We start from the raw sequence: 25,709 nt of genomic DNA on the forward strand, positions 1-25,709 counted from the left end.
CAAATAAGCGGTCAAAATCCCTACTTATCGGTTACAACGGGAATTCAAAAAGAAATTGAGAAAGAGAAAAATAGAAATAATTAATTGAAAAATTTGTTTAATATCTTCTGTGATTAGGCAAAATATTTTCTTAACAAGTAAGTTTAATTCAAATAAACCAAATGAGAAAGAATAATATACTACCTTATAAGCCGAGCCAAACTCATCCATATTAGTTTTCCCAATAACAATCGCCCCAAATTTCTTCATTTTCCCAACAGCAGTAGCATCAATTGGGGGTTTATAATTCTCCAAAATTCAAGGTACAAATATTATCATTGTTTCCAGTTTTCGTATCAATTTCCTCGGCTTCACTAAAAACGATTTATGGATCGTGAGGATTTGAGAAGGTGGTGGAGTGGGTTGTGAGTAGGGGTGGACATAAAATTCGAAAAATCGAATTCCGAACCGGATCGAATTAATTCGATATTTCGGTTTCAATTTTTTTTGATATTTCGATTTAATTCGGTATTACATTTTCGGTATTACGGCACGGTCCTCGGTATTTGAATCTTGAAATTTCGGTATACCGAATTACCGAAGTTTTAAAGACTTTTTAAGTTGGACCTATAGTTAGCTACTACACTCACTGCCCAGCGCCCCAGCCCAAAAAATTTTATTATAACTCCCAGCCCACTACCCACTCCAGTGTCCCAGCCTAACTTCCCAAGCCCACTCTCTATTCAATTAGGGTCTAAACTCTAAAGATTAGGGCATTAGCATTAGGCACTAGGCAGTCACGAACTCAGCTCACTCCTCAGTCCTCACTCCTCACTCCTCAGAAAGTCAATTCCGATTTAGGGCGATAGTTTCACAAATTCCGGGCAAACGAAGACCAAATACAGAAAGAGATCGGCTGTTGTTGCGATAGTTTCACAAATTCAGAAAGAGATGGGCCGTTGTTTCAAAAGCTTGTTGGGACTTCAAAGAGATCGGCTGCTAATCAAAATTCAAAGGTATGTTTCTAGTTTCTTCCATAATTTGTGCTAGAGCTGCTAAAGATTAACTCTTTTTTTAAACCTTTTTACCAGTTTTTATTTGTTTTACCTTGAAATTATATTATTGGGTATTTGGGTATGTTCAATAAAATGAAAGTAAACATTTTGGCTAAGGTGCATTTTGAGCTCTTGTTGTTCCTTAAACAGAGCTGATTATGGTTGTGTTTATGGTTTTGCTGAATTGTGAATGAATGCCAATGTTCAGGTGTTTGCTCTGTTTGTGGATGGCCTTTTTTCGAAGAATGTTGGTTGTTCAGGTGTTTCCAGTTGGTAAATATAATTGCAGTGTGTAAATGTAACTGCAGGTGTTTCCTAAAATGTTGGTTGTTCAGGTGTTCTTGGCAATGGCAGTGTGTAAATGTAATTGGGACACTGCAAATGTAATTGGCAGTGTAAAATATTGGATGTTCAGGTGTTTTTATTTTGTTTTGAATATGGTATTTTCAAATAGAAAAAAAAGAAGAATATAGAATTATAGATAGCAAGTTTAAGTGTTTCCAATTTCCATATACTACTACAGAAAGCCAAAAATTTTGTTGGCATTCGAATTGTTTCTGTCTTGGCATTCGAACTGTTTCTCTCAATTTTGTTTCTGGACAAAAATTATTTCTGTCAATTAATTAATTTTGTTGTTTCCAGTTTGGTGCAACAGTATCGAACCAAAATAAGTTTATTTCTTTAGCGATTATTAGACCGAAGCCGTGCCGAAACCATACCGAACCAAAATAAAAAATATCGAACCGTACCGAAATAATTTGGTACGGTATTTAATATACACAATTGATAAACTGAATACCGAACCGAAATTCTTAAATATCGAACCGAAATATCGAGCCCAACCCTAGTTGTGAGTGTGAGACATTTGGGAGAGATCTTACAGTGTGTGATTTGGCGAGCCAAAGGTTTTAACAAGTTTTTATCCATTTAAGGGGTTGTTTGGTTGTTGGCTCCATAAGTAGAAAAATTATCCAGAGCTACAGTGGTTTTTGCCCCCCCCCCCCCCCCCCGTGTTTTAAAAGGTTTTCTTGGGACACATTTCTGGGCTCGTCCTGGGGTATGCCTCGAGACTTACGTGTGGGACTTAGTTTTATTATACTTACGCCCCAAGCACCCGAATGTGCGTCCAAAACACGCCTAACGCTCTTTGTTCAAGGCTCGCTTAATAGTTCCTGGCGCAAATCATGCATCAATTTCCCTAATTAGGATTGTTAACACTCAAATTTTTTTAACAAACGAATGATTAAAGGTTTATTCATCTATATAAATATGAAGATTGAGAATAACTCAAAATAACGAGTCATGATATTGCATATTTACTAATTGCGAACATCGGAGAGTAAATATCATTTGAATAGCCAAAATTTACATCTTCTCTTACTATAGGTATAAATATTTTAGTTCTATGTCTCTCATAAATTATCAAACTTTTATTAATTTGCTATTTGAAAGCAGTTTTATATTTATTCGTGAGGAATAATATTTTAAATTACATTATCAATGAGCTTATTGATTGCTAACTTCTAAAAAGGTAAACTGTGTAATTTGATAATATTTTTTAAAATATTATTGATCTTTTAATTGTTTGAAAGATAAGATGTTATAGTTAAGTTTTATCTTATAGTAACTTCAAAATTATTGCATTGTTTATATTTATAAAAAAAGTGCTAAATACTTTGTTTTTTTGTAGTTTATTAATCTATTTTGATTTTTTAATGTACTTTCTATTTTATTTGTGATTATTTTGCTATTTTATTAATTTATAAATTAATAGATTTAAATATCCATGGGACCTACGCTCCATGTATCGGGGCTTACGCCTCGTCCCACGTTAAGTAAAACGCCCCGTCTCTCACACCTATGTCTTTTAAAACACTGCTTGGCCCGAGTACGAATTAGTTGAAGACCTCTCTGATTAAGTATGAAGAAAAAAAATGAGTTCTATTGGTGGTTGTAATCAGATTTTTATATTTCATTGCCTTTTTTCTTGGTATATACAACAACAAATCAAACGGGTTCCAACAAATGGGGTCTAAGTTGAAAGTGTATACGTAGACCTTACCCCTACATTATGTGGGCAAAAAGACTGTTTCCGCTAGGCTCTCGGCTAATGAAAAGATGAAATGAAACATTGGCAACACCTAGTCTCGGCTAATGAAAAGATGAAATGAAACATTGGCAACACCTAGTAACAAGATGTTTTTCTTGATTAAAGTTAGACTTATATTGCCGCTAGACTAGGGAGACAGTAATAGTACATGACTCGCTTATCCAGAATCTAAGTTACACAAAAATTATTAAATTGAACTCGAATGGAGACTCAAGAAAGACGAAGATTAGAAATATGAAAAGACAACAGTAAATTCGTGCCTAAGTTGTGTTACTCGGCTACTCATAACCTGAAGTAGCATTTGATCTTTCACAGTGAAAGAGTAGCATAACAAGTTAAAATTCGGACTCTGCAAAATTGTTGACGCACTCGTGTAAGATCCTTAAAAAATACATTATTTTTAGAGGATCCAATACGTACCCTATCACATTTTTTAAAAGACCGAGTAACGTACATTAAAACAACTTAACATGGAAGGATAAGTTGATCCATAAAACTTGTTAACCAAGACCATGAAAGAAAGATAATTACAACCATTTTATCATGCGACATAATGGCTTGAACTTCAAAATACAACAACAAACCCAGTATCCCACAAATAGGATCTACAGAGGGTAGTGTTCGCAGACTTACCCTTACGTTAAAGGCAGGGAGACTGTTTCCGATAGAAACTCAGCTCAATGGCTTGAAGTTTCCGAATATAGAGCAAAAAGTAGAACATACACAAGTTTACAATACCACATTAACCAAACTCCAATGGTCAGAATGAAACAAAACTGAAAGGATTTCAATAATGTTGAACAAAAGTTAGAGAAAGCGCAATAAGCACACATATAGTAAAGGGTAACCCAGTGCATTAAGTTATCGCTATGCGCGTGGTTTGAGGAAGGGCCGAACCACAAAAGTCTAAGGTAAGACCACATATAGTAAAAGGTAGATAAGCATAGCATTTATCTAATTAGATTCCAAGTTACTTAATGCATTCACTAACATAAAAATTCAGTCCTTACTAGTACATACCAATAAGCAAATTAAGCTTCTGAACTATTGTTATATTAGGGTTAAAGATAGGAATAATCAAAGAGTACTACTAATACTGCACTAGTTACCACCTCCTTAGATTCTTCATTGCGACTACGCGTTTGTGTTGTTCTTCAAGGATCCAGTTTTTAAAGTGTTTATCTCCTTGAGCATCATATATGTTCGGATACAAATGGCAGCAAATTGGCGGGCAAAGCAGAATATTGCCTGAGCTAAAACCCAAATTATATTCGACCTAAAGCATATTCAGCAAAAAATTAAAGAGATAATCAGTTAGAAATTACAAGTATTAAAAACAAAAAATATAAAAAAAAAATTACTATAATAATTAGTTTAAGCACCTTTTCCAGCTTCTGTTTATTTTTGCGTGGCTTTTTCAGAGACCGAGGAGCTTTAGCTGCCTCATCCTAGGTATCATAAATAAACTTCAGATTAAAAGAGAAATACACGAAGATCTAAAGGTAAAAACTAAATACTAATTTAAAAAAAACCTGTTGATTCTCTGTTTTCTGCTTCTTATCGATGTGAAGATCCTCCTCAGTGATCTCCTTCTGCTTCTTATCAATGTGAAGATCCTCCTCAGTGCTCTGCTTCTGCTTCTCCATCTCCATCGCCGTCGTTCTTCTTCGATTGATTAGGGCAAACGTTGATGTGGAACGTATCTTACTTCGTTTATATAAGGCTACGAAATAAATGTGAACCGTTGGATCTAGATGGTCGATCATCAGTCGCCGTTTGATTTCGCTTCGGTTCACTAAAAAGGTAGTACGACATAAATATGATTGGATTTTTCACGATACAAAAGCAAATTATGATACAATGAAGTATTTGTAATTTTTTTAACCAAAAAAAAAAAAGTATTTGTAATTTGTATTGATAATATAAATATTTGTACACTATTTTAACTAATTATAAAATCCTATTTAACGTATTATTTAGGATACCAGTGGCGTAAAATGCTTGCTGATTCTTGAAACCCTTTCATATTAAGGTACTGCAAAAATGGTAAAAAATAAAATCTGATCCAAGGGATAAACAAGGAAAATCTTATCTATAATTACTTTTTCACTGATATAATCATTAGACCCACGAATAATTATTCAATTAATGAGAAATTAAGAAAATAATTATTACTAGTAGATGGAAATATAGACATTTTGTTTCACCACCAAATAATCAATAAAATAAAATAAAAGATGGTCTAAGGTTCAAAGTTGCATCTCTTTTTTACTTCCTTTTCATGGTAATGCATGTGTACATCGCATGTAGTTAATACAGAAAATGTGTTTGATAATTTATTGGGGTATTTTTTATTATTATTAGCTGAAGTGGGATTATCTATAGGAGAAAAGGTGAGATCCTTGATCATTCAAATAGTGATGCTAACAGCCTTTTTGGACGGTCGTTATCTAATGTATTGTATCGTATTGTTACTTTAAAAATAATGTTTGTTTTGATTGTTACTTAAATTTTATTGTATCGTGTCGTTAAATCCGTCTTTACGTAACGACGAAATGTGTCACTTTATATAACAATCGATTTAGTGTGGTTGCGTCGTTATCTTATCTTTTTCTCTCATATCACCTTTCAAGTAAAATGCATGTTCAAATATTATTTTTATACTTTTTAAGAAAATTACAATTTTTATGTCCAAACGCCTACTAAAATCAGAAAAGTAAACATAATGTCATATACCAAGAGGGAGATTAGTGTGATGAAACGAAACATGATGGAAGGTCTATGCAATTATTCCCTATATTAAGAAACATAAATAACAAGTAAAGTATTTATATCTTTGAAGAAGTGAAACTGGATTAAGAGGTATAAATCGTCAATTTATTTCTAGCAAAAACTACTCTAGATAAAAGCGTCAGTAATTGCACGATAATGCTTGCCATTGTAGATTTAATTTATGTGATAGGGTATATACTATTTTTCTCAAATCTCACCGATGAAATTTTATTAAATTATTGTTTTTGTTACGTGTAAAACTAGAACACCCATACTCGACCCACAATAGATGTTTCTATGAAGGTTATTATTTGCCTTGTCAATTTGTTTTTATATAATTTCTTGTTGGGCTAAACTAGCCCAAATACACTCTTAACATTGTGTTAGAATATTATGGCACCCGAAGCTATAACTAGCTTCTTCTTGTGTGCGTGTCATCGCGCACCATCACTCTGCCATCTCCATACTCGTCCCGCTGAACCTGGACTCTGATACCAGTTGTTGGGCTAAACTAGCCCAAATACACTCTTAACATTGTGTGATATTATCCGCTTTGGGCCAATCCCGCACGGTTTCCTCCAAAAGATCTCACACTATTAAGAGATCCATACACCTTATATGTAGACTTCCAATATTTTCAGCTATCAATGTGAGACTTTGTTCGCACACCCAACATTTCTTTTTAAAAACATATGAGTAGTATATATAATTTCATGGATTTAATTACTTATACTAACCAAGTAAAAAAAAATTCACATTATTAATATATTGTTAAAAAAAAAAAAGGGAGCGACATAAATTGGCCTAGTTGAAAGGTCTGGACAAAAAGACAAAAATCCGTAGTATTATTGATGATTAACCTCTTGGATCACATGACATTTCAATCAAGACTTTAATTTGATGTTAATTATAGAAATTTCGAATAGTCTTCATGCAATTTAATTTTAGTCTAAACTGTATATGATGCTGAACCACTGCAAATCTCACCTTATGATGGGGCAGAATTATATATTTGATTAGTTTGGGACCACAACAACAAATTATTATATTGGGATTGATACTTAAATTAATATCCCAACATGCAATTATGTCCTACTTAATTCCATGCAATATACTAAAATTTTACGTCCAAGAAAGAGCTCCACGCATGCAAAACCTTAAACGAGGCAATTTGTGGTAATTAATTATTTGCATACATAGATAAATTGAAGTATTAATAATATAATATTTTCCTTTTTTTGTGTCCTTAAAATAGATAATTTGGCGAAGTCAAAAAATTCAATAAGGATATTCAAATTCTAAACACCATTTGTCAGTGGACTATGCAAGAGTATTCAAAGTCTATGTTTAATCAATAACAAGTAATATTTTACCTTATACGTAGTATCATTCTTCGGTGAATAGTGGCCAGCTGACCACCCTCGGGCCAACATAGCTTCACCGTGATCTCCCCCAGCCTTTTTTTCCTTAAGTATATAATCTGTCCCGTCTCCAGTCAAAAAGCAAGATCACAAGTGAACAGATTCAAAACTTTACTAAAGTTGACGATGCCAATTGCGAGCCAAAAGAATTGGGAGTTTGGATAGTTTTGGTTTTGCTAGAAGTGAATATTCTGGCCATCAATAGCAAATATACAAAGATTGATTAATTATTGTTGACTATATTAAAATTTTCGGAGATGTGTACAGTAAATGATTTTGGGCATTTCTGCCACATAAACCATTTGATCAGAGCAACTAGTTAATTGTACTACCAGTGGTCATGGCAAGAATCTTGCAAATAACCATATACTAATTAAGAGATCAGTTTTTAATGTTTAATTATAGCGTTGCGTATAAATTAATCATTCATGTAGTGCAATTAAAACATTATAAGCATGTAGAAATATAGTTTATCCAGTTTTATGATTTTACAAGTAATTTTGCTACTTAAATGAAGGAAATTATATTATAGTATTATAAAGAAATAGAGCCGTTACTATTATTAATTTTTTAGCTGTGCACCACAAAAAAAAGGATCAATTATAGGGTTTAAAGACCAAAATGATATCCTTCTTTTACTTGGATTACAAATCTTCGCATGGTTAATTAGTTTTATGCAGACTTTTCAGTTAGATTTGGTAGGCGTCTGGACATGAATTTCAATTTTATTTTTTTTCAAACTAGAAATTTCACTAAAATTTAAATTGAAGATGAAGTTACGCTTAATTATAAGTTTTGCAACATATTTGGATACTCTTTTTTCAACATTTTCATATGTCCAAACGAGATCTTAGAATTTAATTATTTGAAGGTGCATTTCCTTAGCTGTAGGCAAATCATAATCTGCTGCGCTAAAGAGATACCAAAAGACAACAGTGGCAGTGGCAGTGGCAGTACATCATTTTCGTGCGCTGCAAGAAGAGTAGGCTCTCTCCTAACACAGGCTTTATTTCAGCGGCAAAAGGACGAAAATAACTTTTTCTCTTTGGTTTTTGATTTAGTGGGCGCTTGGACATAAGAATTATAAACTCTCAAAAAAAAAAAAAAAATCTAACTCAAAATTATATCCGAAAATTAGAGTTGTGTTTGGAATGAATATAATTTTGGATTGTTTTTGAAGTTTTGTGATTGAACCGAGTGAAATTTTGAAAAATAACTTTTTGGAGTTTTTAAATTTTCAAAAAATTCCAAAATTCATGTCAAGCGAAAATTACAAATTTTATAGCCAAATACTGATTTCGGATAAAAAAAGAATTTTTTCGAAAAAAAGTGAAAAGCTTCTTATGTCCAAACGGGTTCTTAGTACTAGGGGTGTATGGAAATATTGGAGTTCAATATTTATAAATACTAGTACTAATATTTACTATTTTTTTGCTTATCGATGATATGACTCTTGATAGAAGGGTGTGAAGGTCGAGAATTAAGGTAGTTGGTTGGTTAGCAGTCATACGACTAATGTTATTCTCGTATTCCCATTCTTACATGTTACTATCACTTGTTGTTTATTTTGTTTCAGTTATCTTATTTTTCGAGTTGTTATTACTGTTTTTCTTTCTTAAGGTTCTCCACGCTACGTATTTCTTTGTTGTTTGCTGTGACCATACTTTCTTTGAGCCGAAAGTCTGTCGGAAGCAGTCTCTCTACCTTCACAAGGTAGGAGTAAGATTTTCGTACCTACGACCCTCTTCATACTCCACTTGTAAATTTTATACCGTGTATGTTATTGTTGTTATTGTTGTATATTTATTATTTGAAAGTACTTGGTAGAATATTGAAAAGCTTATTAAAAAGTATTTCGTATGAAATAATAATTTGCACTCATAAGTTTAGCTTTCTTTTCAAACACTATTTCTACTTTTAATATTATAATTTTATATTTCCACTTTAAATATCCATTCTTTTTAGGAAAAATAAAAAGTTTAACTAGTTTTTAAATGCCTATCAAAAGTTTTTGGCTGTAAACAACAGAAAACACATTGTTATTTAATTATCAAATTTTATAACATTCTCTAAAAATACAGACAATTGAAAAGGTTAATTTAGTTAAATACAACAACGAAATGAAAAATGTTACTCCATTATATATATATATATATATATACTAGTCTTAGGGTACGCGCTTTGCGCGTGTACCCCATTATGAGTATATAATTTAAAACAAATAGTTTATACTATTAAACAACATGATTGAGTCATAAATTAAAAATTAAAGGAAAAAATGTAAGTTCCTAAAATGATGAATACATGCTAATCATATTTAGTCAGTTCAATCAAAGAAGAAGTCATGTTCTATAAAAGACCTCAGATCGATATCATTGATGAATGTTGATCATATTTAGCTAGTTCAATAAAAAAGAAATCGCATACAACAAAAGGTCTTAGATGTCTTACTTTGATTTTTGAGTACTACTGTTTGCACCAACCCTAGGTTAGAGAACTACAAGATTTTACAAAAGAATACAGAATTGTAAACTATAGATCTTATTAATCATAATCACATATTCGTTCTAATCTTTTCAAAGAATCAACTGCAATTAAAGAAGAAAAGCAATTCAAAACCAATTTGACGAAAGAAAACAAAAAGAAAATTTCCATCCTAGACTTGTCATGGTAGAACTTGTAATTTGTAGGATGTTATTTGTTGTGGGCATTGCAGAAGAGATGTCAGGTGCCACATTCTCCGTAACCTGAATAGCCTGGGAAATTAAGAACCATGCATTCGATTAACATTTATCTAAGTAGGAAAAAAAAGTTACTTAGAAAAAATTTGAAGGAAAATAACCATAGTCTGGGCAGCAGATGCCTCTTCTGTCAGATCGACATGCTGAGGCGCGTTGAAGACATATTGCATCGGTGTTCTGTAGGACTTAAATGAATAGGAATATGAATTTGATCAGTATTTACCTATTCAATTGCCTTAGAAGTTAAGGACAAAAACATCAACAACACATCAACGTGAACATGCTAAAACACTTCAACATAGATTTAATATATCAAATATAGTTGAGTTAATTACCAAGTATAAAGATAGTACCTAGAAATGCTCGCGAAATTCCTTTTTTCCAACTTTTTAAGAGTATAACTATCGCCTTGCTCCAACATACTTGTAGAATATAAATTTGATGTCAGATATATCCTCTGATAAATTCCTAGATTTGTCACGGTAGGATTTGTAATTTGCGGGATATTTTCTGTTGTTGGCATTGCAGAAGAGATGTCAGGTGCCACATTCTTCGTAACCTGAATAACTTGGGAAATTAAGAACCATGCATTCGATTAACATTTATCTAAGTGGAAACAGGAAAGTGAATTAGAAAACATTTGAAGTAAAATAACCATAGTCTGGGCAGTAGATGGCTCTTATGTCAGATCGACATGCTGAGGCGCGTTGAAGACATGCTGCATCGGTGGTCTATAGAACTTTAAATGAATAGGAATATGAATTTGATCAATATCTATCTATTCAATTGCCTTAGAAGTTAAGGAGAGAAACATCAACAACACATTCAAGTGAACATACTAAAGGACTGTAACATAGATTTGATGTATCAAATGTGGTTGAGTTAATTACCAAGTATAAAGATAGTACCTAGAAATGCTCGCAAAATTCCTTTCTTCCATCTTTTTAAGAGTAGAACTCTCGCCTTGATCCAACATACTTGTAGAATATGAATTTGATGTAAGATATATCCTCTGATAAATTCCTAGACTTGTTTCGGTAGGACTTGTACTTTGCAAGATGTTTTCTGTTGTTGGTATTGCAGAAGAGATGTCAGGTGCCACATTGTCCGTAACCTGAATAGCCTGGAAAATTAAGAACCATGCATTCGATTAACGTTTATCTAAGTGGAAACAGGAAAGTGACTTAGAAAACATTTGAAGGAAATTAACCATAGTTTGGGCAGTAGATGTCTCTTCTGTCAGATCGACATGCTAAGGCGCGTTGAAAATATGTTGAATCGGTGGTCTGTAGGACTTTAAATGAATAGGAATATGAATTTGATCAATATCTACCTATTTAGTTGTCTTAGAAGTTAAGGACAGAAACTTCAACAACATATCAAAGTGAACATGCTAAAACACTGTAATATTGATTTGATGTATCAAATGTGGTTGAGTTAATTATCAAGTATAAATATAGTACCTAGAAATGCTTGCAGAATTCCTTTCTTCCAACTTTTTAAGAGTAGAACTCTCGCCTTGCTCAAGCATACTTGTAGAATATGAATTTGTTGTCAGATATATCCTCTGATAAATTCCTAGACTTGTCATGGTAGGACTTGTAATTTGTAGGATGTTTTTTGTTGTGGGCCTTGCAGAAGACATGTCAGGTGCCACATTCTCTGTAACCTGAATAGTCTGGGAAATTAAGAACCATGCATTCGATTAACATTTATCTAAGTAGAAAGAGAAAAGTGATTTAGAAAAAATTTGAAGGAAAATAACCATAGTCTGGGTAGCAGATGGTTCTTCTGTCAGATCGATATGCAGAGGCGCGTTAAAGACATGTTGCATCGGTGGTCTGTCGGACTTTAAATGAATAGGAATATGAATTTGATCAATATCTACCTATTCGATTGCCTTAGAAGTTAAGGATAGAAACATCAACAACACATCAAAGTGAACATGCTAAAACACTGTAACATATATTTAATGTATCAAATGTGGTTGAGTTAATTACCAATTATAAAGATAATACCTAGAAATGGCGGAATTCCTTTCTTCCATCTTTTTAAGAGTATAACTCTCGCCTTGCTCAAGCATACTTGCAGAATATGAATTTGATGTCAGATATATCCTCTGATAAATTCCTAGACTTGTCATGGTAGGACTTATAATTTGTAGGATGTTATTTGTTGTGGGCATTGCAGAAGAGATGTCAGGTGCCATATTCTCCGTAACCTGAATAGCCTGGGAAATTAAGAACCGTGCATTCGATTAATATTTATCTAAGTAGAAAGAAAAAAGTGACTTAGAAAAAATTTGAAGGAAAATAACCATAGTCTGGGCAGCAGATGGTTCTTCTGTCAGATCGACAAGCTAAGGCGCGTTGAAGACAAGTTGCATCGGTGGTCTGTAGGACTTTAAATGAATAGGAATATGAATTTGATCAATATCTACCTATTCAATTGCCTTAGAAGTTAAGGATAGAAACATCAACAACACATCAAAGTGAACATGCTAAAACACTGTAACATAGATTTGATGTATCAAATGTGGTTGAGTTAATTACCAAGTATCAAGATAGTACCTAGAAATGCTCGCAAAATTCTTTTCTTCCATCTTTTTTAAGAGTATAACTCTCGCCTTGATACAACATACTTGTAGAATATGAATTTGATGTCAGATATATCCTCTGATAAATTCCTAGACTTGTCATGGTAGGACTTGTAATTTGCGGGATATTTTCTGTTGTTGGCATTGCAGAAGAGATGTCAGGTGCCACATTCTTCGTAACCTGAATAACCTGGGAAATTAAGAACCATGCATTCGATTAACATTTATCTAAGTGGAAACAGGAAAGTGACTTAGAAAATATTTGAAGGAAAATAACCATAGTCTGGGCAGTAGATGGCTCTTCTATCAGATCGACATGCTGAGGCGCGTTGAAGACATGCTGCATCGGTGGTCTATAGGACTTTAAATGAATAGGAATATGAATTTGATCAATATCTATCTATTCAATTGCCTTAGAAGTTAAGGAGAGAAACATCAACAACACATTCAAGTGAACATGCTAAAGCACTGTAACATAGATTTGATGTATCAAATGTGGTTGAGTTAATTACCAAGTATAAAGATAGTACCTAGAAATGCTCGCAAAATTCCTTTCTTTCAACTTTTTTAAAGTAGAATTATCGCCTTGCTCCAACATACTTGTAGAATATGAATTTGATGTCAGATATATCCTCTGATAAATTCCTAGACTTGTCATGGTAGGACTTATAATTTTCGGGATATTTTCTGTTGTTGGCATTGCAAAAGAGATGTCAGGTGCCACATTCTCTGTAACCTGAATAGCCCGGGAAATTAAGAACCATGCATTCGATTAACATTTATCTAAGTGGAAACAGGAAAGTGACTTAGAAAAAATTTGAAGAAAAATAACCATAGTCTGGGTAGCAGATGGTTCTTCTGTCAGATCGACATGCTGAGGCGCGTTGAAGACATGTTGCATCGGTGGTGTATAGGACTTTTAATGAATAGGAATATGAATTTGATCAATAACTACCTATTCAATTGCTTTAGAAGTTAAGGACAGAAACATTAATTTCTTGTTAGCCAATTCTACCTATCAATTTTTTGAGTTCACCCCAATTTCTTGTTAGTCAAGTTTTTTTAGACTTAGTCCCTCTTTCTCAAGTAGAGATTAAGTCAATTAGGCACGAATCAATATTTGCAATCATTAAGTCTTGAGTTCAAGCAAGAAGTAGTCTAAATATCACTAACTCAATCACAAACAAGCCCTAAATTAAATACCCATTAAATACCCACACTAGGGTTGGGTCACAACCCCAGCTAGAAATTTAGCTACTCATGAAAAATGCAGAAATTAAAGAAGAAATAAAGATAGAATCCATAATATTTAATTATGGAAAAAGAATCTAGTGTTTGGAGACAAATCTAGTACAAAATTACTTAAAGCAGTAAAGAAAAACAACACAGGTGCTCTCCCAAAACTCAACTTAACCTAAAAATGACAAAAAGTCCTATTTATATTAAGCTGAAAATATCTGACAAAAATGCCCCTGCGGAGGTTGTGCGGCCGCATAATTCTGACTGCGGTCCGCACTTTGAGCTTGACTGGTCAACTGGGCCTTCTGCGGCCGCACAAAATTGGGATGCAGCCGCACTTCGTTTAGTTGTGCGGACCACACATTTCTCAGTGCGGCCGCACACTTGGCTTGAACTGGGATTTGGACTTGCATATTTGTGAGTGCGGCCGCACAATATTCATGCGGTCCGCACAACTTCACTTCAAGGTTCTCTGAATCTCCTCCTCTGCGGTCCGCATATTAGTGAATGCGGTCGCACACTGGCTTATGCGGCCGCACAATAATTGTCCGGTCCGCACAGCTTCAATTGCTCAAAATCTCCAAGTCTCTGAACCTCTCTTCTGCGGCTGCACCAAAATTATGCGGTCCGCACTATAAACACTTTTGCCCTGTTTTGGTCCTTGTCCAATTTTGACTCGTTTTTGAGTTGATTTTCACTTCTTTGGCTCATTTCCCAATATTCCTGCAAGAAAGCTCATTTCATTAGTTCTCGGGGATACCTTTAAGCATTTTCGAGATAAAACACAAGTAAAAGAGAGCAAATAAGCGGTCAAAATCCCTACTTATCGGTTACAACGGGAATTCAAAAAGAAATTGAGAAAGAGAAAAATAGAAATAATTAATTGAAAAATTTGTTTAATATCTTCTGTGATTAGGCAAAATATTTTCTTAACAAGTAAGTTTAATTCAAATAAACCAAATGAGAAAGAATAATATACTACCTTATAAGCCGAGCCAAACTCATCCATATTAGTTTTCCCAATAACAATCGCCCCAAATTTCTTCATTTTCCCAACAGCAGTAGCATCAATTGGGGGTTTATAATTCTCCAAAATTCAAGGTACAAATATTATCATTGTTTCCAGTTTTCGTATCAATTTCCTCGGCTTCACTAAAAACGATTTATGGATCGTGAGGATTTGAGAAGGTGGTGGAGTGGGTTGTGAGTAGGGGTGGACATAAAATTCGAAAAATCGAATTCCGAACCGGATCGAATTAATTCGGTATTTCGGTTTCAATTTTTTTTGATATTTCGATTTAATTCGGTATTACATTTTCGGTATTACGGCACGGTCCTCGGTATTTGAATCTTGAAATTTCGGTATACCGAATTACCGAAGTTTTAAAGACTTTTTAAGTTGGACCTATAGTTAGCTACTACACTCACTGCCCAGCGCCCCAGCCCAAAAAATTTTATTATAACTCCCAGCCCACTACCCACTCCAGTGTCCCAGCCTAACTTCCCAAGCCCACTCTCTATTCAATTAGGGTCTAAACTCTAAAGATTAGGGCATTAGCATTAGGCACTAGGCAGTCACGAACTCAGCTCACTCCTCAGTCCTCACTCCTCAGAAAGTCAATTCCGATTTAGGGCGATAGTTTCACAAATTCCGGGCAAACGAAGACCAAATACAGAAAGAGATCGGCTGTTGTTGCGATAGTTTCACAAATTCAGAAAGAGATGGGCCGTTGTTTCAAAAGCTTGTTGGGACTTCAAAGAGATCGGCTGCTAATCAAAATTCAAAGGTATGTTTCTAGTTTCTTCCATAATTTGTGCTAGAGCTGCTAAAGATTAACTCTTTTTTTAAACCTTTTTACCAGTTTTTATTTGTTTTACCTTGAAATTATATTATTGGGTATTTGGGTATGTTCAATAAAATGAAAGTAAACATTTTGGCTAAGGTGCATTTTGAGCTCTTGTTGTTCCTTAAACAGAGCTGATTATGGTTGTGTTTATGGTTTTGCTGAATTGTGAATGAATGCCAATGTTCAGGTGTTTGCTCTGTTTGTGGATGGCCTTTTTTCGAAGAATGTTGGTTGTTCAGGTGTTTCCAGTTGGTAAATATAATTGCCGTGTATAAATATAACTGTAGGTGTTTCCTGAAATATTGGTTGTTCAGGTGTTCTTGGCAATGGCAGTGTGTAAATGTAATTGGGACACTGCAAATGTAATTGGCAGTGTAAAATGTTGGATGTTCAGGTGTTTTTATTTTGTTTTGAATATGGTGTTTTCAAATAGAAAAAAAAGAAGAATATAGAATTATAGATAGCAAGTTTAAGTGTTTCCAATTTCCATATACTACTACAGAAAGCCAAAAATTTTGTTGGCATTCGAATTGTTTCTGTCTTGGCATTCGAACTGTTTCTCTCAATTTTGTTTCTGGACAAAAATTATTTCTGTCAATTAATTAATTTTGTTGTTTCCAGTTTGGTGCAACAGTATCGAACCAAAATAAGTTTATTTCTTTAGCGATTATTAGACCGAAGCCGTGCCGAAACCATACCGAACCAAAATAAAAAATATCGAACCGTACCGAAATAATTTGGTACGGTATTTAGTATACACAATTGATAAACTGAATACCGAACCGAAATTCTTAAATATCGAACCGAAATATCGAGCCCAACCCTAGTTGTGAGTGTGAGACATTTGGGAGAGATCTTACAGTGTGTGATTTGGCGAGCCATAGGTTTTAACAAGTTTTTATCCATTTAAGGGGTTGTTTGGTTGTTGGCTCCATAAGTAGAAAAATTATCCAGAGCTACAGTGGTTTTTGCCCCCCCCCCCCCCGTGTTTTAAAAGGTTTTCTTGGGACACATTTCTGGGCTCGTCCTGGGGTATGCCTCGAGACTTACGTGTGGGACTTAGTTTTATTATACTTACGCCCCAAGCACCCGAATGTGCGTCCAAAACACGCCTAACGCTCTTTGTTCAAGGCTCGTTTAATAGTTCCTGGCGCAAATCATGCATCAATTTCCCTAATTAGGATTGTTAACACTCAAATTTTTTTAACAAACGAATGATTAAAGGTTTATTCATCTATATAAATATGAAGATTGAGAATAACTCAAAATAACGAGTCATGATATTGCATATTTACTAATTGCGAACATCGGAGAGTAAATATCATTTGAATAGCCAAAATTTACATCTTCTCTTACTATAGGTATAAATATTTTAGTTCTATGTCTCTCATAAATTATCAAACTTTTATTAATTTGCTATTTGAAAGCAGTTTTATATTTATTCGTGAGGAATAATATTTTAAATTACATTATCAATGAGCTTATTGATTGCTAACTTCTAAAAAGGTAAATTGTGTAATTTGATAATATTTTTTAAAATATTATTGATCTTTTAATTGTTTGAAAGATAAGATGTTATAGTTAAGTTTTATCTTATAGTAACTTCAAAATTATTGCATTGTTTATATTTATAAAAAAAGTGCTAAATACTTTGTTTTTTTGTAGTTTATTAATCTATTTTGATTTTTTAATGTACTTTCTATATTATTTGTGATTATTTTGCTATTTTATTAATTTATAAATTAATAGATTTAAATATCCATGGGACCTACGCTCCATGTATCGGGCCTTACGCCTCGTCCCACGTTAAGTAAAACGCCCCGTATCTCACACCTATGTCTTTTAAAACACTGCTTGGCCCGAGTACGAATTAGTTGAAGACCTCTCTGATTAAGTATGAAGAAAAAAAATGAGTTCTATTGGTGGTTGTAATCAGATTTTTATATTTCATTGCCTTTTTTCTTGGTATATACAACAACAAATCAAACGGGTTCCAACAAATGGGGTCTAAGTTGAAAGTGTATACGTAGACCTTACCCCTACATTATGTGGGCAAAAAGACTGTTTCCGCTAGGCTCTCGGCTAATGAAAAGATGAAATGAAACATTGGCAACACCTAGTCTCGGCTAATGAAAAGATGAAATGAAACATTGGCAACACCTAGTAACAAGATGTTTTTCTTGATTAAAGTTAGACTTATATTGCCGCTAGACTAGGGAGACAGTAATAGTACATGACTCGCTTATCCAGAATCTAAGTTACACAAAAATTATTAAATTGAACTCGAATGGAGACTCAAGAAAGACGAAGATTAGAAATATGAAAAGACAACAGTAAATTCGTGCCTAAGTTGTGTTACTCGGCTACTCATAACCTGAAGTAGCATTTGATCTTTCACAGTGAAAGAGTAGCATAACAAGTTAAAATCACGTTGTTCGGACTCTGCAAAATTGTTGACGCACTCGTGTAAGATCCTTAAAAAATACATTATTTTTTAGAGGATCCAATACGTACCCTATCATATTTTTTAAAAGACCGAGTAACGTACATTAAAACAACTTAACATGGAAGGATAAGTTGATCCATAAAACTTGTTAACCAAGACCATGAAAGAAAGATAATTACAACCATTTTATCATGCGACATAATGGCTTGAACTTCAAAATACAACAACAAACCCAGTATCCCACAAATAGGATCTACAGAGGGTAGTGTTCGCAGACTTACCCTTACGTTAAAGGCAGGGAGACTGTTTCCGATAGAAACTCAGCTCAATGGCTTGAAGTTTCCGAATATAGAGCAAAAAGTAGAACATACACAAGTTTACAATACCACATTAACCAAACTCCAATGGTCAGAATGAAACAAAACTGAAAGGATTTCAATAATGTTGAACAAAAGTTAGAGAAAGCGCAATAAGCACACATATAGTAAAGGGTAACCCAGTGCATTAAGTTATCGCTATGCGCGTGGTTTGAGGAAGGGCCGAACCACAAAAGTCTAAGGTAAGACCACATATAGTAAAAGGTAGATAAGCATAGCATTTATCTAATTAGATTCCAAGTTACTTAATGCATTCACTAACATAAAAATTCAGTCCTTACTAGTACATACCAATAAGCAAATTAAGCTTCTGAACTATTGTTATATTAGGGTTAAAGATAGGAATAATCAAAGAGTACTACTAATACTGCACTAGTTACCACCTCCTTAGATTCTTCATTGCGACTACGCGTTTGTGTTGTTCTTCAAGGATCCAGTTTTTAAAGTGTTTATCTCCTTGAGCATCATATATGTTCGGATACAAATGGCAGCAAATTGGCGGGCAAAGCAGAATATTGCCTGAGCTAAAACCCAAATTATATTCGACCTAAAGCATATTCAGCAAAAAATTAAAGAGATAATCAGTTAGAAATTACAAGTATTAAAAACAAAAAATATAAAAAAAAAATTACTATAATAATTAGTTTAAGCACCTTTTCCAGCTTCTGTTTATTTTTGCGTGGCTTTTTCAGAGACCGAGGAGCTTTAGCTGCCTCATCCTAGGTATCATAAATAAACTTCAGATTAAAAGAGAAATACACGAAGATCTAAAGGTAAAAACTAAATACTAATTTAAAAAAAACCTGTTGATTCTCTGTTTTCTGCTTCTTATCGATGTGAAGATCCTCCTCAGTGATCTCCTTCTGCTTCTTATCAATGTGAAGATCCTCCTCAGTGCTCTGCTTCTGCTTCTCCATCTCCATCGCCGTCGTTCTTCTTCGATTGATTAGGGCAAACGTTGATGTGGAACGTATCTTACTTCGTTTATATAAGGCTACGAAATAAATGTGAACCGTTGGATCTAGATGGTCGATCATCAGTCGCCGTTTGATTTCGCTTCGGTTCACTAAAAAGGTAGTACGACATAAATATGATTGGATTTTTCACGATACAAAAGCAAATTATGATACAATGAAGTATTTGTAATTTTTTTAACCAAAAAAAAAAAAGTATTTGTAATTTGTATTGATAATATAAATATTTGTACACTATTTTAACTAATTATAAAATCCTATTTAACGTATTATTTAGGATACCAGTGGCGTAAAATGCTTGCTGATTCTTGAAACCCTTTCATATTAAGGTACTGCAAAAATGGTAAAAAATAAAATCTGATCCAAGGGATAAACAAGGAAAATCTTATCTATAATTACTTTTTCACTGATATAATCATTAGACCCACGAATAATTATTCAATTAATGAGAAATTAAGAAAATAATTATTACTAGTAGATGGAAATATAGACATTTTGTTTCACCACCAAATAATCAATAAAATAAAATAAAAGATGGTCTAAGGTTCAAAGTTGCATCTCTTTTTTACTTCCTTTTCATGGTAATGCATGTGTACATCGCATGTAGTTAATACAGAAAATGTGTTTGATAATTTATTGGGGTATTTTTTATTATTATTAGCTGAAGTGGGATTATCTATAGGAGAAAAGGTGAGATCCTTGATCATTCAAATAGTGATGCTAACAGCCTTTTTGGACGGTCGTTATCTAATGTATTGTATCGTATTGTTACTTTAAAAATAATGTTTGTTTTGATTGTTACTTAAATTTTATTGTATCGTGTCGTTAAATCCGTCTTTACGTAACGACGAAATGTGTCACTTTATATAACAATCGATTTAGTGTGGTTGCGTCGTTATCTTATCTTTTTCTCTCATATCACCTTTCAAGTAAAATGCATGTTCAAATATTATTTTTATACTTTTTAAGAAAATTACAATTTTTATGTCCAAACGCCTACTAAAATCAGAAAAGTAAACATAATGTCATATACCAAGAGGGAGATTAGTGTGATGAAACGAAACATGATGGAAGGTCTATGCAATTATTCCCTATATTAAGAAACATAAATAACAAGTAAAGTATTTATATCTTTGAAGAAGTGAAACTGGATTAAGAGGTATAAATCGTCAATTTATTTCTAGCAAAAACTACTCTAGATAAAAGCGTCAGTAATTGCACGATAATGCTTGCCATTGTAGATTTAATTTATGTGATAGGGTATATACTATTTTTCTCAAATCTCACCGATGAAATTTTATTAAATTATTGTTTTTGTTACGTGTAAAACTAGAACACCCATACTCGACCCACAATAGATGTTTCTATGAAGGTTATTATTTGCCTTGTCAATTTGTTTTTATATAATTTCTTGTTGGGCTAAACTAGCCCAAATACACTCTTAACATTGTGTTAGAATATTATGGCACCCGAAGCTATAACTAGCTTCTTCTTGTGTGCGTGTCATCGCGCACCATCACTCTGCCATCTCCATACTCGTCCCGCTGAACCTGGACTCTGATACCAGTTGTTGGGCTAAACTAGCCCAAATACACTCTTAACATTGTGTGATATTATCCGCTTTGGGCCAATCCCGCACGGTTTCCTCCAAAAGATCTCACACTATTAAGAGATCCATACACCTTATATGTAGACTTCCAATATTTTCAGCTATCAATGTGAGACTTTGTTCGCACACCCAACATTTCTTTTTAAAAACATATGAGTAGTATATATAATTTCATGGATTTAATTACTTATACTAACCAAGTAAAAAAAAATTCACATTATTAATATATTGTTAAAAAAAAAAAAGGGAGCGACATAAATTGGCCTAGTTGAAAGGTCTGGACAAAAAGACAAAAATCCGTAGTATTATTGATGATTAACCTCTTGGATCACATGACATTTCAATCAAGACTTTAATTTGATGTTAATTATAGAAATTTCGAATAGTCTTCATGCAATTTAATTTTAGTCTAAACTGTATATGATGCTGAACCACTGCAAATCTCACCTTATGATGGGGCAGAATTATATATTTGATTAGTTTGGGACCACAACAACAAATTATTATATTGGGATTGATACTTAAATTAATATCCCAACATGCAATTATGTCCTACTTAATTCCATGCAATATACTAAAATTTTACGTCCAAGAAAGAGCTCCACGCATGCAAAACCTTAAACGAGGCAATTTGTGGTAATTAATTATTTGCATACATAGATAAATTGAAGTATTAATAATATAATATTTTCCTTTTTTTGTGTCCTTAAAATAGATAATTTGGCGAAGTCAAAAAATTCAATAAGGATATTCAAATTCTAAACACCATTTGTCAGTGGACTATGCAAGAGTATTCAAAGTCTATGTTTAATCAATAACAAGTAATATTTTACCTTATACGTAGTATCATTCTTCGGTGAATAGTGGCCAGCTGACCACCCTCGGGCCAACATAGCTTCACCGTGATCTCCCCCAGCCTTTTTTTCCTTAAGTATATAATCTGTCCCGTCTCCAGTCAAAAAGCAAGATCACAAGTGAACAGATTCAAAACTTTACTAAAGTTGACGATGCCAATTGCGAGCCAAAAGAATTGGGAGTTTGGATAGTTTTGGTTTTGCTAGAAGTGAATATTCTGGCCATCAATAGCAAATATACAAAGATTGATTAATTATTGTTGACTATATTAAAATTTTCGGAGATGTGTACAGTAAATGATTTTGGGCATTTCTGCCACATAAACCATTTGATCAGAGCAACTAGTTAATTGTACTACCAGTGGTCATGGCAAGAATCTTGCAAATAACCATATACTAATTAAGAGATCAGTTTTTAATGTTTAATTATAGCGTTGCGTATAAATTAATCATTCATGTAGTGCAATTAAAACATTATAAGCATGTAGAAATATAGTTTATCCAGTTTTATGATTTTACAAGTAATTTTGCTACTTAAATGAAGGAAATTATATTATAGTATTATAAAGAAATAGAGCCGTTACTATTATTAATTTTTTAGCTGTGCACCACAAAAAAAAGGATCAATTATAGGGTTTAAAGACCAAAATGATATCCTTCTTTTACTTGGATTACAAATCTTCGCATGGTTAATTAGTTTTATGCAGACTTTTCAGTTAGATTTGGTAGGCGTCTGGACATGAATTTCAATTTTATTTTTTTTCAAACTAGAAATTTCACTAAAATTTAAATTGAAGATGAAGTTACGCTTAATTATAAGTTTTGCAACATATTTGGATACTCTTTTTTCAACATTTTCATATGTCCAAACGAGATCTTAGAATTTAATTATTTGAAGGTGCATTTCCTTAGCTGTAGGCAAATCATAATCTGCTGCGCTAAAGAGATACCAAAAGACAACAGTGGCAGTGGCAGTGGCAGTACATCATTTTCGTGCGCTGCAAGAAGAGTAGGCTCTCTCCTAACACAGGCTTTATTTCAGCGGCAAAAGGACGAAAATAACTTTTTCTCTTTGGTTTTTGATTTAGTGGGCGCTTGGACATAAGAATTATAAACTCTCAAAAAAAAAAAAAAAATCTAACTCAAAATTATATCCGAAAATTAGAGTTGTGTTTGGAATGAATATAATTTTGGATTGTTTTTGAAGTTTTGTGATTGAACCGAGTGAAATTTTGAAAAATAACTTTTTGGAGTTTTTAAATTTTCAAAAAATTCCAAAATTCATGTCAAGCGAAAATTACAAATTTTATAGCCAAATACTGATTTCGGATAAAAAAAGAATTTTTTCGAAAAAAAGTGAAAAGCTTCTTATGTCCAAACGGGTTCTTAGTACTAGGGGTGTATGGAAATATTGGAGTTCAATATTTATAAATACTAGTACTAATATTTACTATTTTTTTGCTTATCGATGATATGACTCTTGATAGAAGGGTGTGAAGGTCGAGAATTAAGGTAGTTGGTTGGTTAGCAGTCATACGACTAATGTTATTCTCGTATTCCCATTCTTACATGTTACTATCACTTGTTGTTTATTTTGTTTCAGTTATCTTATTTTTCGAGTTGTTATTACTGTTTTTCTTTCTTAAGGTTCTCCACGCTACGTATTTCTTTGTTGTTTGCTGTGACCATACTTTCTTTGAGCCGAAAGTCTGTCGGAAGCAGTCTCTCTACCTTCACAAGGTAGGAGTAAGATTTTCGTACCTACGACCCTCTTCATACTCCACTTGTAAATTTTATACCGTGTATGTTATTGTTGTTATTGTTGTATATTTATTATTTGAAAGTACTTGGTAGAATATTGAAAAGCTTATTAAAAAGTATTTCGTATGAAATAATAATTTGCACTCATAAGTTTAGCTTTCTTTTCAAACACTATTTCTACTTTTAATATTATAATTTTATATTTCCACTTTAAATATCCATTCTTTTTAGGAAAAATAAAAAGTTTAACTAGTTTTTAAATGCCTATCAAAAGTTTTTGGCTGTAAACAACAGAAAACACATTGTTATTTAATTATCAAATTTTATAACATTCTCTAAAAATACAGACAATTGAAAAGGTTAATTTAGTTAAATACAACAACGAAATGAAAAATGTTACTCCATTATATATATATATATATATATACTAGTCTTAGGGTACGCGCTTTGCGCGTGTACCCCATTATGAGTATATAATTTAAAACAAATAGTTTATACTATTAAACAACATGATTGAGTCATAAATTAAAAATTAAAGGAAAAAATGTAAGTTCCTAAAATGATGAATACATGCTAATCATATTTAGTCAGTTCAATCAAAGAAGAAGTCATGTTCTATAAAAGACCTCAGATCGATATCATTGATGAATGTTGATCATATTTAGCTAGTTCAATAAAAAAGAAATCGCATACAACAAAAGGTCTTAGATGTCTTACTTTGATTTTTGAGTACTACTGTTTGCACCAACCCTAGGTTAGAGAACTACAAGATTTTACAAAAGAATACAGAATTGTAAACTATAGATCTTATTAATCATAATCACATATTCGTTCTAATCTTTTCAAAGAATCAACTGCAATTAAAGAAGAAAAGCAATTCAAAACCAATTTGACGAAAGAAAACAAAAAGAAAATTTCCATCCTAGACTTGTCATGGTAGAACTTGTAATTTGTAGGATGTTATTTGTTGTGGGCATTGCAGAAGAGATGTCAGGTGCCACATTCTCCGTAACCTGAATAGCCTGGGAAATTAAGAACCATGCATTCGATTAACATTTATCTAAGTAGGAAAAAAAAGTTACTTAGAAAAAATTTGAAGGAAAATAACCATAGTCTGGGCAGCAGATGCCTCTTCTGTCAGATCGACATGCTGAGGCGCGTTGAAGACATATTGCATCGGTGTTCTGTAGGACTTAAATGAATAGGAATATGAATTTGATCAGTATTTACCTATTCAATTGCCTTAGAAGTTAAGGACAAAAACATCAACAACACATCAACGTGAACATGCTAAAACACTTCAACATAGATTTAATATATCAAATATAGTTGAGTTAATTACCAAGTATAAAGATAGTACCTAGAAATGCTCGCGAAATTCCTTTTTTCCAACTTTTTAAGAGTATAACTATCGCCTTGCTCCAACATACTTGTAGAATATAAATTTGATGTCAGATATATCCTCTGATAAATTCCTAGATTTGTCACGGTAGGATTTGTAATTTGCGGGATATTTTCTGTTGTTGGCATTGCAGAAGAGATGTCAGGTGCCACATTCTTCGTAACCTGAATAACTTGGGAAATTAAGAACCATGCATTCGATTAACATTTATCTAAGTGGAAACAGGAAAGTGAATTAGAAAACATTTGAAGTAAAATAACCATAGTCTGGGCAGTAGATGGCTCTTATGTCAGATCGACATGCTGAGGCGCGTTGAAGACATGCTGCATCGGTGGTCTATAGAACTTTAAATGAATAGGAATATGAATTTGATCAATATCTATCTATTCAATTGCCTTAGAAGTTAAGGAGAGAAACATCAACAACACATTCAAGTGAACATACTAAAGGACTGTAACATAGATTTGATGTATCAAATGTGGTTGAGTTAATTACCAAGTATAAAGATAGTACCTAGAAATGCTCG

At 33.2% G+C, this 25,709-nt stretch overlaps 2 protein-coding genes and 2 long non-coding RNA genes across 4 annotated transcripts; 2 read left to right on the forward strand and 2 right to left on the reverse strand.

The window, feature by feature from the left end:
- The first annotated feature begins 707 nt into the window (after positions 1-707).
- On the forward strand, positions 708-1,592 carry LOC107802669 (uncharacterized). The gene is made up of 2 exons (XR_001651866.2): positions 708-995; positions 1,243-1,592. It is a non-coding gene; the product is annotated as an uncharacterized LOC107802669 (long non-coding RNA).
- A 2,510-nt stretch (positions 1,593-4,102) lies between these two features.
- On the reverse strand, positions 4,103-4,845 carry LOC142175410 (uncharacterized). The gene is made up of 3 exons (XM_075242080.1): positions 4,677-4,845; positions 4,527-4,592; positions 4,103-4,420 (listed from the first exon to the last, which is right to left on the reverse strand). Exons 1-3 carry the CDS (start codon positions 4,794-4,796, stop codon positions 4,250-4,252), a joined length of 357 nt encoding a protein of 118 aa, XP_075098181.1. The 5' UTR covers positions 4,797-4,845; the 3' UTR covers positions 4,103-4,249.
- A 10,576-nt stretch (positions 4,846-15,421) lies between these two features.
- Positions 15,422-16,290, forward strand: LOC142175484 (uncharacterized). The gene is made up of 2 exons (XR_012704556.1): positions 15,422-15,700; positions 15,948-16,290. It is a non-coding gene; the product is annotated as an uncharacterized LOC142175484 (long non-coding RNA).
- A 2,522-nt stretch (positions 16,291-18,812) lies between these two features.
- On the reverse strand, positions 18,813-19,555 carry LOC142175411 (uncharacterized). The gene is made up of 3 exons (XM_075242081.1): positions 19,387-19,555; positions 19,237-19,302; positions 18,813-19,130 (listed from the first exon to the last, which is right to left on the reverse strand). The coding sequence occupies exons 1-3, from the start codon at positions 19,504-19,506 to the stop codon at positions 18,960-18,962; spliced, it is 357 nt and encodes a 118-aa protein (XP_075098182.1). The 5' UTR covers positions 19,507-19,555; the 3' UTR covers positions 18,813-18,959.
- Between the last annotated feature and the right edge of the window lie 6,154 nt (positions 19,556-25,709).

This window comes from Nicotiana tabacum, chromosome 21 (assembly GCF_000715075.1).
Source record: "Nicotiana tabacum cultivar K326 chromosome 21, ASM71507v2, whole genome shotgun sequence".
Taxonomy (NCBI): domain Eukaryota; kingdom Viridiplantae; phylum Streptophyta; class Magnoliopsida; order Solanales; family Solanaceae; genus Nicotiana; species Nicotiana tabacum.